Consider the following 15,483-nt stretch of genomic DNA (forward strand, 5'->3'; position numbering starts at 1 on the left):
CTGCCCAGCGTCAGCACGAACACGGGACAGGGAGAGATTCTAGAAGACGTCCGAACGGTTTTTCAGTTCGAAGAACCACAGGCGCAAACAGGTGTCTGAGAACAACCGCGTCCCTCTCGGTCAACCACAGTTTCCTGAGGAAGCAGCCGGCTCTCGCATCCCCACGGGGCCGGGGGCGCCCCCGGCGGGGCGGGCGCCCGTGTGTGTTCTACGGGTACTGGCTTAATTTTCTGCGGGACGGGACCACGGCTCAACGGAAGTCCTTTGCTGTCGACTTCTCCGAGGGCCACGTCCCAGAGAACCCTGGCCGTGCGTGGTTGAGACACGCACCTCTCAAGCTAGACCTTTCTTGACCAAAGTAGTAGAAACTGTCTTCCAAAACCAGGGTAGGGGGCTGACCGGCCTTGACCGTGCGGCCGTTGTGAACTGTGCCCGAGTGTCCAGAGGTGGCATTGAGAGACTCCTGCAGGGTTGCGTGCTGCGTGGCTGGTGGCATGTGATGTCGCAGGCCCAGCCTTCCGCGGAGATGGGGACGGGGAGGCAGACTTCCTAAACTCTGCTTCTCTGTCCTCCAAGAGAGAAAAACAGAGGTCAGACACAAGCTCGGGCAAATGTGCGTCTCCCCCTTTTCTCCTCTACTGGAAACTCCACTAATGACCGAGAGGGACCAGCACAGAGATTCTACCTGAGGCCCCTCCCCCTCCCGGCACATCCCTCCATACGGTTTCTCTTTTCCCGTCCAGCGATGTTCAGCCACGAGAATGTTTAAAACACACAGCGGCTGTCGCCGTAGCCAGGGGCACTGACCTCTCCTCCCTCAGAGGGTCTAATAACACAAGGTCAACAGCCCACCCAGCAATGGCCATCTGGTGTGAATGATCGCAAATGAGACCTATTTGTTTGTCAGATGGGCAAAAGAATACGTTTTTGGTGCGCAGCAGAATTTTAGTCACGCGTTTATGTGTGCCCAGAGAGGGACAAGGCTGAGAAGCAACTGCTGTAATTCATGTCTCTGCGCGTAGCCACAGGGTGCAAAGCCTGTAGAAATCACGACAGCTAGGAACTCTGTTTTTGGCTCATGCCCATGGGTAACCCCTTTCTTTTTGTGTATCTTTATTTATAGCCATCAGAAAAAATTTTGAAGTTAGAAAAATACTAATTGTATAAGTCTTGTGATTATCATTGTAAAGTCTCAGTGAGAAAAATTAATTTGAGTAAAATTTAGGTCTTTTAGAGCCCTGGCTGGTTTGGCTCAGTGGTTGGAGCGGCGTCCCACGAACCAGTGAGTCGTGGGTTCGATTCCGGTCAAGGGCACGTACCTCAGTTGCAAATCATCCCCAGCCCTGGTTGGGGTCGTGAGGGAGGCGGCCACTTGTGTCCCTCTCACGCCGATGTTTCTCTCTCTCTTCCTCTCTCTCCCTCCCACTCTGTTTGAACCAAAGTGGAAAAATGTCTTCAGGGGAGGATGAGAAAAGAAAAAAATCAGGTCTTTATAGAAGTAGCCCCTCCTCAAAGAGAACGGTTCTGCCCATCCTAGTTGAAATGACATACTTCTCCTCTAGCATGTCTGCTTTAATTCTCCCTTGGAATGTATCGCTATCTAAGACATGTTTAATGTCCCATAACGAGTATCTTATTCGTTTCCAGACTCCCAATCTTGACTGGAAGCTCCAGATGGGGGGTAGATTTTTGCAGGGCCAGCTTCTCTATTAGACAGATTGAGCACAGCGTCCAGGGCCCAGGATCCTTTTAGGGGCTCATGAATATGTCAGTGTCTCTGAAAATCAGAAGAAAATGAAAGTAAACGTTGAGTTCAAAAAAAAATGTTTTCATATTCATATACTCATCTTTGCAGAATGCAGTTACAAAGTAGAATGTCAAGCTATATTTAGATCGAGGAACGGACTCACAGAGACTTTGCTGTTTGGTTCGCCGCTGAGTCCTGGGTGCCTAGAACATGGCCCAGCTCATACTCTGTGCTTCGGTATTTGCTGAGTGGGTGCATGAGTGGACGGATTGGATTAGCTAGGACATAAGCTGTTCAGTAGCTCGCTCCGGACCTGTGGAAGCATTAACCCATGCCTGGTAGGCGGAACTCGTGACTGATGAGCAGTGAGAAGTAAGAGCAGACTTCACACCAGAAAATGCTTCATCCCACACGCCCATTGAAACGGCCACTTTGCAAACGTAGATACAAAATAATGCCTCTGGAACAGGGTTCTCCTCACGGAGCCCATGGATTAGGGTCTCCTGGAATATGAGAAATTACTCTAATTTACACAGTAGATATTTTCCCCTTCTTTTTAACCACTGTGATCAGTAGAAGGTACTCAAAACGTTGATTTGGGTGGCTGACGGGACACGCTGCTCACCCCAGAGTGGAAAGTCAGCTGCCTGCTGACCAGGGGAATTTGTAGCTTGTCACCTTGGTAATTAATGTACGGTTTTCAGAAGCTCACCCAACTGTGTGTGTACTCAGTTCAACTTATGTGCTTTGAAGGAAATACCCAACGGCTTTGTTTTCAGTCAAGTTCTAGAAGAAAAGCCAGATGTTTAACCCATGTGAAAGAAATTACCTGAGGTTAGTCAGCCAGGGCCCCTTGGGGGCCCACGCTCTGTCTGAAGTCTCAGCAGTGTGTGAGGGTGGATCTGTGTAGTGCATCTGAGCCGACAGTCAATGACTGTGCTGCTCCTTCTAGAACAGGTTACAGGTGTCTGTTCGAGGAAGCTGGAAAACCCCAAGATAGAATGAATGTCTAGGAGACTCCCCTTTCAACGGTGACTCATTTGCAAAATTTCTAGAAGCCATAACATGAAAGGCGGACCAGGAAATTCAAATGTAACAAGACCCATGAAAACTGGTCTGTTCCTAGGGGTGGACATGGAACCTGCACATCTGATTGGCTCAGCTCACCCTGGATTCTCTGCTACTTACTGATGTATTTTTTTTTTCATTGTAGCTATTATGATACTACTGCCTAAGACTAGGTAGCTAAGCAACACATTTTAACAACATAAATTAGTAAACAAGTTTTGTTGTTTCTTTAAATCCTCTTTGGAGGAAGGAAAAAAGTTCTATTTCTCTGACAACTTCCTGAACAATGATATTTACATCAGCCTGGACAGTGTGCATAGACTCCAAGACATTCCGGCACAGGATTCTCGGTCTGTCCACACATATTCAAAACCATACACGTGTTTTTCTTTTCCTACCTTGATGATCACATTGTATTAGGAATACGGGGAATTACGTTACTAATAGTTTAACCAAAATGGCATCATCGAAGCTACTAAAGAGATACAGAGGAGGTGAGTTCCTGCAGCTCTGACTTGGATGGGGTGAGCTACTTGTATGGGGGTGTCACGACAGTACGCGAGTGGTCACACAGTGTGTGTCCTCTGAGACCACACCGGGATGAGGTATGCCCGTGCCCTTTTTTGGCATCTGTTACATTAAACTCATCCTGATCGAAGGTCCTCAGAACAGAGGCGATGTCACTGATGTGCTCCGACCAAGCACAGTGTCTGTTAGTGTCACAGGCTAATGAGTAAGGCTGATCATCTTGATGGCAAGTCCAAGGGTCTCTTATTTCCTTCACCTCCTCACCCCGGGGTGAAAACGCCAAGCTGGACCGAATGTCAAGAAAGGAGAGCACTGTGTCCACCCGGCGCGGTCCTGGGTGTCCTGCTGGACAACGTGAGGGGCGCGGCCAGGGCAGTCTGTGCTGAGGGGGACCGGGCAGAGCCGCCAGAATGCCCTGCATGGGCTCACATCGCCGTGTGCTTCCCCCTCCTACGGGGGCATGGTTACATAGCAGACCCCTCAGAAGGTCACCTGGGCCAGCAGCATCCGCCTGGGGGGAGCCGCCTCTCAGACCCTACCCCCGACCTGCTGACTCAGGATCTCCGGAGGCAGTGCCCAGGGGCGGGTGTGCCTGCTGCCTCTCCAGCTGATTCCAATGCTCCCTACGCGGTGCTCATTACTGACAGAGGACACCCTGAAGGGCAGCAGAGAATCTAGAGGAAGATGGGGCACGGGTCAGTGTCGTCCTGCGGCTGGCTGGGCGCAGGGGCCCCAGGGGAGAGCCCGGCGGAACGACGCTGGGAGCTGAACAGCGTGAGCACCATCAGGCGGGAAAGGCAGATTCTGCAAAGTGACACGTAGATGCTAGAAAACCAGAAGGGAGAAAGCCACTCCATCGTGACCGTAGCGTTGAAAAGGAGATGCACCGCCTGGGTGCCAGTTAGCGCGACATTCACGTCCCGTGACTCTCAGGTCAACAGCGCGTTATCTCCTGCCGCAGGCTCTTCAGGAGGCCTTAGGACGCGAGTGCTCTCCGCTGCCCGAGGACCGTCTGGGGAGGCCCGAGAAGGGGTGCAGCCGCGAGGAGATGAGAACGGAGATGGAGGTGCTCAAGCAGCAGGTGAGAAGGTGGGGGGCGTGGTCACGCGGAGAGCACAGGGCGTGCAGACCATGCGCCCTCAGACATTTGGGGGAGTCTGCTCTTCACGACGTGTGAAATGTTGAGTGTTTACGTTCAGTAGAATCATCTAATGTTAAAGCTCCTTGGGCGAATATAGACCAGCGAGTCCAACTCACACTTTTTATTTATTTATTTTTATCCTCACCTGAGGATATTTTTCCATTTTTTGTTCAGATAGAGTGGGAGGGAGAGAGAGGAAGAGAGAGAGAAAGAGAGAGAAACATCGACGTGAAAGGGACACATCGAGTGGCTGCCACCCGCACGACCAACCAGGGCCGGGGACAAACTGCAACCAAGGTACGTGCCCTTAGCGGGAACCGAACCCGGGCCTCTCCGGACTGCAGGCGGACGCTCTAACCGCTGAGCCAAACCGGCCAGGACCCAACTCACACTTTTTGAGAGAGGGAGCTGAGCGTCGGGCGGGCTCAGTGGCGTGCCCACGATCACACTCATGGCCCATATCGGAGGTACTATTTGTGTTGGGTAGACACGAGTTAGTTTGCAACACTATTAACCCGCTCTCTGGACCGTCTCAGAGGACGGTGGCCTTGGAACAGCGAGGCGTGTTAAGGGAATACTCGCAGCGATATCATCCGCGAAGAGCTGGACCCCTCCTCTGCCCCGGCCGAGGCACCGCCTCGCAGCGTACTGATGGGCATGGACCCCTCCCCACTCACCCAGTCGCCCACTGCCCACAGCGACAGGAAAGGATCCTCTCTCAGCTTTTGCTCGTACCAGCAGCACAGGGAGGGGACATAGAGCAGACGCAACCCGGCTGTCAATTCAGCCCGCTGGAGCTGGCCCGGCCCAGGGCCACCCATGTGTAACACCTCCCTTCCTGTGAGCCATTCAATGGAGGTGAAATGGATGAATGTCACCGCTCAGGTCGGTGGGGGCCAAGAGCAGGGTGCACAGGAACCCCAATGCTGAAGCGCACGCTGTCGCTGACACAGTAGCCGCTGGGAGAGGCTGTCCTAGACCCAGGGCTGGGAAGGGCTCTTTCCTGAGCTCATGGTGTGGCTCCCACGTGACACAATGGTAGGCACGCTTCCCTTCCTAATCCCCAAGAACAGACCAGAATCCACGTCCTCACTGCTGACTTCTGCTGACTTCCTGCCTATTCCCTCTAACTGCGCCTGTTTCTAACCGGGCGCCCACAGTCCTAACGTCAGCCAGGGCCACGTGCAACCTGCAAGGACGTAACCCCACAAAGCAGCTGAGCTGGAATCTCGCCCCCTGACTAAACGATGCCCTCTCTCCGGGGGCCCTGTTCGTTAGAGAGCTCAGTGGCGACCAGATGGCTTCTCCCACTTCAAATGTCTCTAGTAATTGTTTGCAGAACACCAGCTGATGTGCTGAAACGGAGCCTCCGCTCGCCACCAGAACTCAAAACCAGAGTGTCAGCCTGGCTGGGTGGCGTGTCCTCACATTTCTGGTGAACGGAGCCTTAGAAATTAAATACGCATATCTGCATCTAAGCCTACATAAAATGTTCAATTTTGTCCTCGCTTGTCTATTACATTTTGTTGTATTATTATAGACTTACAATGGATGACCTTTAGTTAAAACTGGTTGCGCTGTTGGTGATGAAGTTAAAATATGCGTTAGTGTTAATAGACAAAATTCTAACTACTAGGGCCCAATAGAAGTTGTCATTTAAGTCACGGTCTTGGATGGATTCCTTTGCTTCATTCCCAAAGCTGCGTTTATTTCCACAGCTCCATATGCTAGCTGTCACGCCATTCGTCAACACGATGCCAATGAAAAACCACACTCATTCGATCTGTTTTTCTTTTCGGTTTGCTTCCTTTTCTGGAATACTTGGAGCATCTCAGGGGCGGTGTTCATTGAAACATGGCTACGTTTCTATTTCTGTGATTTTCCTCCCGAATTCCCAGGGCCCGTGAAGCCCTTCGACCAATCCCGCTCTGCTTGTCTACATACACGAGCCTTTCGATTCTATTTTGTGTTCAACGTAACATATGTGTTTGCACACAGCATATACACATTTAGCATATACACACTTAATCACTGTAGTCAGCACACGTCCTTCAGAACCCCAAGCAGTCTCCCCACATCTGAGCCCGTGCTGGGACGGGCGACTGTCCCCAGAACAGCACGCGGCGCTGGAGGAGGCCCGCGCGGGGAAGACACGGCAGCACAGCAATGCCCGAGGGCCATGCGGTTCAGAATAGCACGTGACTACCGTACCCAAGCTGAGCTGAGAACCCCCGTGCCACACGAAGTGAACGATGCTGGCACGGTCCGGGGTGTTGGGATGGGCCCCACCACAGAGAAATACCCACGAAAGGAGGTCAGTGTACTGCGACTTAGGCCAGCCGAGATAACACCTGCTCCGACACCGCGCACACGGCTTTGAGGAAAGGGTGCTCCCAGTAACGGCAGACTGATGTCTCCTAGGTGCAGATATACGAAGAGGACTTCCACCGGGAGCGGTCAGACCGGGAAAGACTTAATCGAGAGAAAGAGGAGCTACAGCAAATTAACCAAACGTCCCAGTCCCAGCTGAACAAGCTGAAGTCTCAGGTACAAGTTCGAAGGGTCTCTGCCAGCCCTTGCGTAGGCACTATCATTCTCTCCCGTAAGAGATCCGGGCCTCTCTGGCGTCTGTTGATTGATACTGGATTTTTTTTTGAGAGGTTAGCACCTGGGATGAAACCATTCTTAAACAATCTTGTAAGGAGTTGAAAACAACTGGAGATTTCTTTTAATTTACGTATAGTTAGGGGTGACCCACGCAATTGGACTCCAGAGTCTTTTACTAAGTCTAATTCTTTTTATCTTTTCCTCCTAATATTTATTTTGGTAGAATGGGAGTTGACCTCCCTAGTACTCCGATTCAGACCCGCAACTCTCCAGCGAAGCTGTTTCTAAGTTCTTGTCGTTTTCTTTGAAGGGCTATGTTGGAATGTCCCTGTCTTCCGAAATCGTGCATATTTATAAGTATCATTTATATACCTAGTGAAACCCGAATGTTCTTCCGGGGGTCCCCGGATTCCATGTAACTGGGGCACGCTCAAGGAAGCCAGATAATGTTAGCCTGCTTCCTGGAATCGAATATAGTAAATGTAAGCGTACCAAAATGAAGAATAATAGGGGATATGAAAAGTAGACTCAGGAAGTTGCCATGACGGGTAAATATTGATGTTAATGAGGCAACTGCAGCTGACACACTTTTGACTTAAGAAAAGAAAAGGAACGACAAAACTGTCTGATTTTCAGAGTCATGCAGTGTTTTCAGTGAGCGGGAAAGAGTCATGGGACAGGCTGTGACGCTGTGGCAGCCTCCGCATGTCCGGCTACTAAGGCCGGTTACATGCTGTCAACCATGGAAGCGTGTCTGTGTGCCTGTCTCCATACCTCACCCGTAGCTAAATACATCAGCCCGAAACGGAGCTTTGTGATGGCCGCAGACACACTGGGAGAACGGTTTTGAACCACTCCACTCTCAAGCTGCACTGGGCAACTGCAGGCTAGAGCCGGCACATGCCTGGAAGACCCCGGCGCACCTGTTCCCCCCGGTCCCTGCTATCAGCGGCTCGGCCCTCTGCTTCCGAGCAGCTCACCCCGAGCTGGGTCAAGGGCAGCCGCAGAACTCGCCATTGGACCTCTTTCTGATAAACAAACGCCTTTGTTTCCTCCCTAGATGAAAGCCTGTCAGATGGAGAAAGAGCAACTAGAAAAGCAGCTGACACAGGTACGGGGACCCTTCCCTACAGCCACCGAGCCCTGGTTTCCCCCGCACGGGTCTCCCCGGCCCAGCAGCGCCCCGAAGTCCCAGGGAAGGCCTATCCAGTGCTGCCAGCAGGGCCCAGAGCACCCCTGCACTGTCGCTGACCCGGCAGTGGACAGATAGCGCCGGGCGACTCCACCCTGCGGCGCACGGACGCGCGTGCTCTGCACACACGTGACCGGCAGCACCGGCCTTGGGGTCGTTCACACGAAGAGGGTTCTCTGCAGAACCACAGCTACCTGCAGGCCCAGGTCCCTGGTGCTCCCTGCAGTCGCTCCCACACGTTAGGGTGGGAACTACAACAGAGACGAGCGCCCCCTCTGGAAACAGCCACGCCCCTTCCCACCAGCCCACGGGCTCTGCAGTGACCCTAACAGTCACTTTTAAGTACCCCCGACACCAATGCCCACGGGTGCCTGGCTGCCACGTAGGAGAACTTACTGTAGTTCCATGGTGAGGACCCTCTGTGGAGACAACTCAGTCAGCTCTACACACCTTTCAGGTCTTTCCAATTTCTTCAGACTTGGGGTAATGACTGCAGTTCTGCCTTCAGGAAATTCAGTCTGTGGCGCATCTGTTATTCCGGGGTCCACACTGACGTGTCTACTATTCTGAGCGGGGGTGATGCCAGGGTGAGGCTAAGCCTTAAGACTGAAACCAGCCCTGGCCCGCGTGGCTCAGTTGGCTGGAGCATCGTCCTGTGCACCGGAGGGTTGTGGGTTCGATTCCGGGTCTGAGCTCATGCAGGAGGCAACCAATCGATGTTCTCTCACATCGACGTTTCTCTCTCTCTCCCTGCTTTCCCTCCCTCTCTGAAATCAATTACAATTTTTAAAAGACCGAAACCAAACCATGTGGTTGCATGAAGCAAATGTCGGTGTGAGTCCCCAGCTGCACCCCCTCCCGGTGACCCACAGCCTTGTCTCCTCAGATGCACCTCCCCACCTGTCGCTGCAGCTTGGGTTCCCACCTGCGGGATCCCTGCGCACCTACCGGCCCCGGGGCTGAGCAGAGTCCGCAGCAGCACCCGGTAAGTGAGAACTGTCGTGCCAACCAGGACGCTTCCTTCGGGGTCTGTGCTGGTGCAGCTGGCTCTGGACCTGTGGCGCAGACAGTATTCACATCACCACAGGTCCTCGTTTACAGAGTGACACGGTCCACGTACACTAGCGTCCACTTCATGACACTGTGCTCACCAGACACACAGAAGCGAATATTAGCTGCCAGGTATCAGATTGAGCTACACTCCCTTGAACAAACACATAGCTTTTTACTACGGGTCGTTTTCAGTGACATACTGACTCTACCAAGAGGACCTTTTCACGTATCGAGAACAGCAAAGTGGATACAGCAAAGTCAGTAGGAGAGGTGCCTTTTCCCATGATAAACTTACGTTGAACTGCTGTGGGTGTCGCTCCATCTGGGCAAAACAGTTCTTGACATTTTCCAATTGAAAGGAGGTTTCTAAAGGATCCAAGGAAAAGTGACCCACTTAAGTTGCTCTCCACGGTGGTGTCTACGCAGGCAATTAATTTTGAGTGGAATTGATTTGAACAGTCAGCCCGAACAAGCCGGCCCCAAGCACCCTTCCCACCTTGTCAGCAGCATAGTGCCGTCACCCTCCCCCACGACCCTCCATTCTGCTCACAACGACAGAATCTCCCTACAGGAAGGAAAAACATGCATTTTTCTGTTTTGCGTGTGGTCAGTCAGACAACGCCCCCGTCCCTTTGTTTTTATAAACTGATTTCGCAAAGAATGTGAGATTTTCAGTGGGTTTTCCCAGCAGAGCATCTACAGAGAACGTGACCTTCCCGGTCCCAAACGTCTGTATTTGAAGGTGACTCCAGTCCTTTTCCCAAGGAAGGCTCATGCCTGTGGGTGGCACAGGGCGTCAGGATGTAATGAGCACCCCGCTGGGCCCGGAGTGGGACACAGCCCGGAGCGGAGAACAGCTCTTCTTGTTGCAGAATCTCCGCTCTGCCTGCCGCCGCCCCCTTCTCTGGTTTCCTTGACGCGTTTGCTTACTTTTCAGTCTTTACAGAAACATTTCTGGGAATCTCCAAATGCAGCTGTGATTCCGTAACTATTTTTTTATAGACCGTAGGAGTGAATTAATATTATGGAAACTATAAAGAGAGACGCATTTACTTGGAAGTTAGATCCTACAGGTTGGGGAATTGGAAAAATATTCTGGTTAACTATAGGTTAACTATAAAACCAATAAGTCATCCAACTTTATCTAGAAGTAAAAGTGACTATTTTCTTCAAATCTTCCTTTATGTAAGGAAGGTAAAAATTCGCCTGCCGTAATAACTCATCACACGCTGTCTATCAGTTACAAGAGGCAAGACGGTCAAGTCACATGGAATTATTACCCAACCAAGGTCTGCATTTGACAAAAGATTCCAGGCCATGCATAATGGCCTACATTTTCAAGAAATACTTAAGTAAATAGAATGTACAAAAACTCCCAGAATTAATTTGAAGAGAGTATTTCCTGCTTGTTTCTAAGCCCAAACGAAAGCACATACAATAGTGTGTAAGATCCCAGCATATCCACCTTCTTTTGGCAGCTCTCCTGGGGTATAAAGTGGGGGTCACGTCACTTACCGGATGTGTTAGTGGAGACATCTAAAAATAAACGAGGAGATAAAAAGCAGAGGTGATCTCATTTCCTCGTCAGCTCTGTGTGCAGCGAAGGGAGCCAGGAGCCGAGGTGTCTGCGCGGGGGCACAGTGGGGTCAGGCTGTACGGAGCCTGGCTTCTGGAGCCTTGTTGGGGGGCTGAGCTTGTAGGTGCTCCCCCTGTTCTGGCGGCCCTGCCGGTGCTCTCCGCTGGCTCCTCGTTAGAGAAAGCCTCCCGGGTTATTGTTGAGAGGTAACGGAATAAGAGAAGAAAAGTTGTACACTTTGTCCCTCAGGGAGGCAGGGTGCGCGTCGGGAGCAGAAAGACAGAGAACCCAGTGGGCAGGCAGAGCCCACATCGCTGTGTTCCCAGGGGCTGAGCACAAAGGTGCAGGCCTTGGAACCGCAGCCTGAACTTGGGGCCCGCTGCCTCCGATTTATGCCCTGCAGTTTGTTTGGCGTGTTCCCTGGTGCTCAGCGTCTAGCTGCCCTTGGCTGGCGTGAACCCAGGAGACAATCCCGAGGGAAAAATGTACCCTCATGGCTTCTCTAGCCTCACCTACCTGGGCAGGGCAGGGACTGGGTGCTGCAGGGCAGGGACCATGCAGAGGGACCGACTGGGCCCCATTCACCCCCCGAGCCTCTGAACGAGCTAGGGCCCCTCTTCATGGCTCCGACTTCTCCCTTGAGCCTCCAGGAAACACGAACACACCCCCCCCCCGCCTCCTGGGCGAGGGTCTCAAAGAGTGTCTGTTGATAGTAAATGGCTGTGTTTTATTTATGGGCTTTGGTAAGTTTCACAAAAGTGTTTATACTTCTGCAGATATCCAGAACACATCTGTTTCGGGGGGAAAAAATGCCACCACCCCAAAGCATCCGTTCTGGCCTCGCACAGAGTGGATTTAGGAGGGGTGGGGTGATGGCCACAGCACGGAGGGGGCAGCAGGGAGGAGCGGGGTGCCAGCCGGGGCCGGAAGGGCTCCGGGCGGGGCGCACGCACAGCCCGTGGGCCCGCGCGGTGGGTTGTCGCACTGCTGTAACCACGCTGTCCTTCCGCACAGCCAGACCGTCCGTGCTGCGCTCCCGACCCGCTTCCGCCAGATGTGCAGCGCCGGGCGCAGGGTAAGGCCACAGCTGCGTGAGCATCTTTCATGTTTACACCGGGAGGGGCCTCGGGGGGGGGGGCTCGGGGCGTGGGCCCCTGCGGCCCGTGACAAATGTGTGCTGCGTGCACCGTGCTGCGGGACGTACCCGGGCGCAAGCGGGACTCCCGGGGAAGGGGGAAGGTTCCAATGCGCACACCCGCGGGTCGGGGTTCTGGCTCCGGCCCTACAGCAGCCCGAGTCCGTGTTCCATCGGGGGCCTGGAACGAAGACTTGAAGGGAAGCCGAACTGTAGCAGCAGTAGCAAGGCTCTGAGTCCACTGCAGGGCCGGACGCACACCCACTCGTCCAGCTGACTTCGCCGGCCAGATGTGCTCAACGTCACTGGCACCCAGACAGGAGACCCGAGGCTCTGAACTTGTTCCCTAGTGACTGACCGTCAGGCCCCAGTCCAGGCCTGGCGTGCCCTCAACACCCACCCCCAAGCAGGCTGCAAAAATGAAAAAGCCACCCAGAAAGTGCTCACAACTTAAAGGACCCTTTTATCTATTTTCCTATGGCTCACAATTCTTCTTCTTTCCAGAACCTGCTCTCCTTTCGAAGGCGTGTTTCTCGGGTCTCCTGGGCCAGGAGTGGGCTGTGTCGACAGGGCTGTAACCATAACCCACTTCTCTCTTCACGTGTCGTCAAAAGTCAGCAATGTACCTATTGAATGTCTCCTGTGACACACCCTTGTGACCCTAAGTGGTTAACGTCCAGAGGTCTGAATCCATCTAGAAAAGCTGAAGACGAGCCGTAGTCCAAACTCAGGCCCTTCTGGAAATCGAATCTCATTCAGTTCCAACCTGAGATCACAGAACTCCAGTTTTCAGGGCAAGGAGTCCATCATGGAGTGAAAACGGGGAGCCAGGGACACCCCATGCAGTCTGACAGCTGGGGGCAGCAGCACAGGGCGTGGCCCAGGCCATGGGCCAGGCCGTGGCTCAGGCCGTGGCCCAGGCCGTGGCCCAGGCTGTGGACTAGGCCGTGGCTCAGGCTGTGGCCCAGGCCGTGGTCCAGGCTGTGGCCCAGGCCGTGGCCCAGGCCGTGGCTCAGGCCGTGGCTCACGGTAGCATTCCGGAGAAGAAAGAGAGAAAGGGGAAACTCTGTAACACAGGGCCTGGTCCCTTTCTCCTTTGCTCTCCACCGCACACGGAACCACTGGCTCCAATGAGGTCTCGGGCCGCTGCCATGATGGACAGCTTCTCCTACAAAGGCCTGCTGGTAACCACAGTGACTGCCGCCCACTGTCTGTGCTTCTGAAGCTTCCTGCAGTTTCACAGCTCAGCTGTCACCCCAAAATAATAATTGCCCCCCCTTTTTTTTTTGGTCTGGAATATATAAGAAAGATATTTTCTTCCAGAATTAAAGTTTAATCACTAGAGAATGCAATCACTCAGAAGAGAATCCAGTAATCTCATTGGGCCATCTACACATCACTACTGGACTCCTCCTGGATCCACGTTACAGAAGCCAACAATTATATAAAATAAGAAATGAACCGAGATGATCATCAGAAACGAAATAAGACATGCAAAAATAGAATTTTATAGTTAGTCTGTGAGGCCTACTGATCTTTGTCTACTCGGGAAGAAATGTAACGAGTTTCATGAGGTGTAAATTGGCTGTGTGAGTGGCTACAGATGCAGAATTAAAATAAAAAGCAAGCCTCTCTCTATACCAACCCAAGTATTTTTAAAACAATGTTTTAATTTTCAGAACAATGCTATAAAGGAGGGTGTGTTACTCTACCACTTTGCAGGGGGGGACACTGTGGCTGGGGGCGTCAGGGGGTGCCTACGCCCCATTCTGTAAGATGTCGTCCTGGGCTGAATTCCCGAGACACAGCCTCCAAACCTGTGCTTTGCGTTGCATCCTGTCGGGCCCCTGAAAACTCACCCACTACTGTAAAAAATTTTCCAAAATGATGGACGTAAAAATGAGAATGTGGCCCTGGCCAGTTTGGCCCAGCAGTTAGAGTGTCGGCCCACAGACCAGTGAGTCGTGAGTTCGATTCTGGTCAAGGGCACGGACCTTGGTTGCGGTTGGCCCCCGGCCCTGGTTGGGGTCATGCCGGAGGCAGCCAGTCAATGTGTTTCTCCCCCGAGCCCCCTCTATTTGAAGATAAATAGAAAAATATCCTTGGGTGGGGATTTAAAAACAGAGAGCATGGGGACTTAAACTTGGATAATTACGTGACCGGTGGCCTCCCCAACCCTCGAGAACCTCTTCTTCCTGCGAACACGTAGCATATGTGTTCCGTGCTGCTCATTTGACATGACAGCGTCACAAGGGAAAGTCCCCTCCTGTGTAAGGTCACGTGCGTGAAAAATATATTATGAACTAACCTGGGCTGGGCTGGCCCTGGTGGAAGCCGACCTTGTGGCTTTGTTGCCACTTTAAACTTGTCCTTCTCCTCCTAACACGTCTGCAGTTGCCTGCGAGGTGTCTGCAGCAGGGACAAGGGCCGACTGGGACAAGGGGACACCAGAGAAAGTCCTTACCCAAAAACCTGCCAGTCGGGGGCCCCTGGACCTCCTCCTCCAGCTCCCAGAGGGGTGCAGTTCCCAAGTACACACTCGGTCCTCGGAGCGGGCAGAGGCCCAGGAATCACCCACGCAGACCGCTCAGGTGCCAGCATTTCATCCCCGCGCTGATTCTTGGTTTTTGTTTTTCTCTGGTTCATTTCATCCGAAAGCTCTTTTTGATGTGTAGGTCCAACCCAGTTGCTCGCATGCTTAAAAATAATTCTGTCATGTTGATTGCTAAGCAAATATGGGTTTAGAAATCTTTTATTATACAGATACTGTTGTTCAAAGAGTACTCATTGTTTTATCATATGACTAATATATTTTTATACCCCGCTATTCAAGAACATGCTACCTAAGTTGTTACTAGTCAAGGTATCTTGTATCTTGGGGTACAAATAACAAATTTCAAGCAACAGAAGGAAACATGAATGGAAAAATTAGACTCTGACTCTGATAATCTACAAACAGAAGTTATTTCTTATAACTCCTATACATTTTTATTTTATTTATTTTTATTTTTTTATCCTCACCCAAGGATTTTGCATTTATCTTCAGATAGAGCAGGAGAGAGAGAGGGGTGAAGAGAGAGAGAAACATCGATGTGAAAGGGACACATCGAGTGGCTGCCACCTGCACGACCCCAACCAGGGCCGGGGACAAACTGCAACCGAAGTACGTGCCCTTAGCAGGAACCGAACCCGGGTCTCTCTGGTCCGCGGGCCGACATTCTAACCACTGAGCCAAACCGGCCAGGGCACTCCTATACATTTTATTTATACAAGAACTTAAAACACTTTACTTACATTTCAATGATTGTATTTAAATTGACATTGAATTGCATGTGTGCTCTGCAGGCTGCCTGCTTCTCAGTTTTTGTTCATTTCCGGTGACGGCTGATAGGTTTGCTTTCTGACCCCAATATAGGAAACACGTTATGTTTTTATC

General features: G+C 52.0%; 1 protein-coding gene across 1 annotated transcript in view; it reads left to right on the forward strand.

Moving 5' to 3' along the window:
* TNIP3 (TNFAIP3 interacting protein 3) overlaps positions 1 to 9,408 on the forward strand; it is a 33,032-nt gene extending 23,624 nt beyond the window's left edge. The window contains exons 8-12 of the mRNA XM_036282290.1: positions 4,305 to 4,424; positions 6,906 to 7,031; positions 8,152 to 8,202; positions 9,170 to 9,268; positions 9,385 to 9,408. Of these exons, the coding sequence (XP_036138183.1) occupies positions 4,305 to 4,424; positions 6,906 to 7,031; positions 8,152 to 8,202; positions 9,170 to 9,268; positions 9,385 to 9,408 (420 nt within the window). The remainder of the gene's footprint in view (positions 1 to 4,304; positions 4,425 to 6,905; positions 7,032 to 8,151; positions 8,203 to 9,169; positions 9,269 to 9,384) is intronic.
* The last annotated feature ends 6,075 nt before the right edge of the window (positions 9,409 to 15,483 follow it).

Source organism: Molossus molossus, unplaced genomic scaffold (assembly GCF_014108415.1).
Source record: "Molossus molossus isolate mMolMol1 unplaced genomic scaffold, mMolMol1.p scaffold_m16_p_4, whole genome shotgun sequence".
Lineage (NCBI taxonomy): Eukaryota > Metazoa > Chordata > Mammalia > Chiroptera > Molossidae > Molossus > Molossus molossus.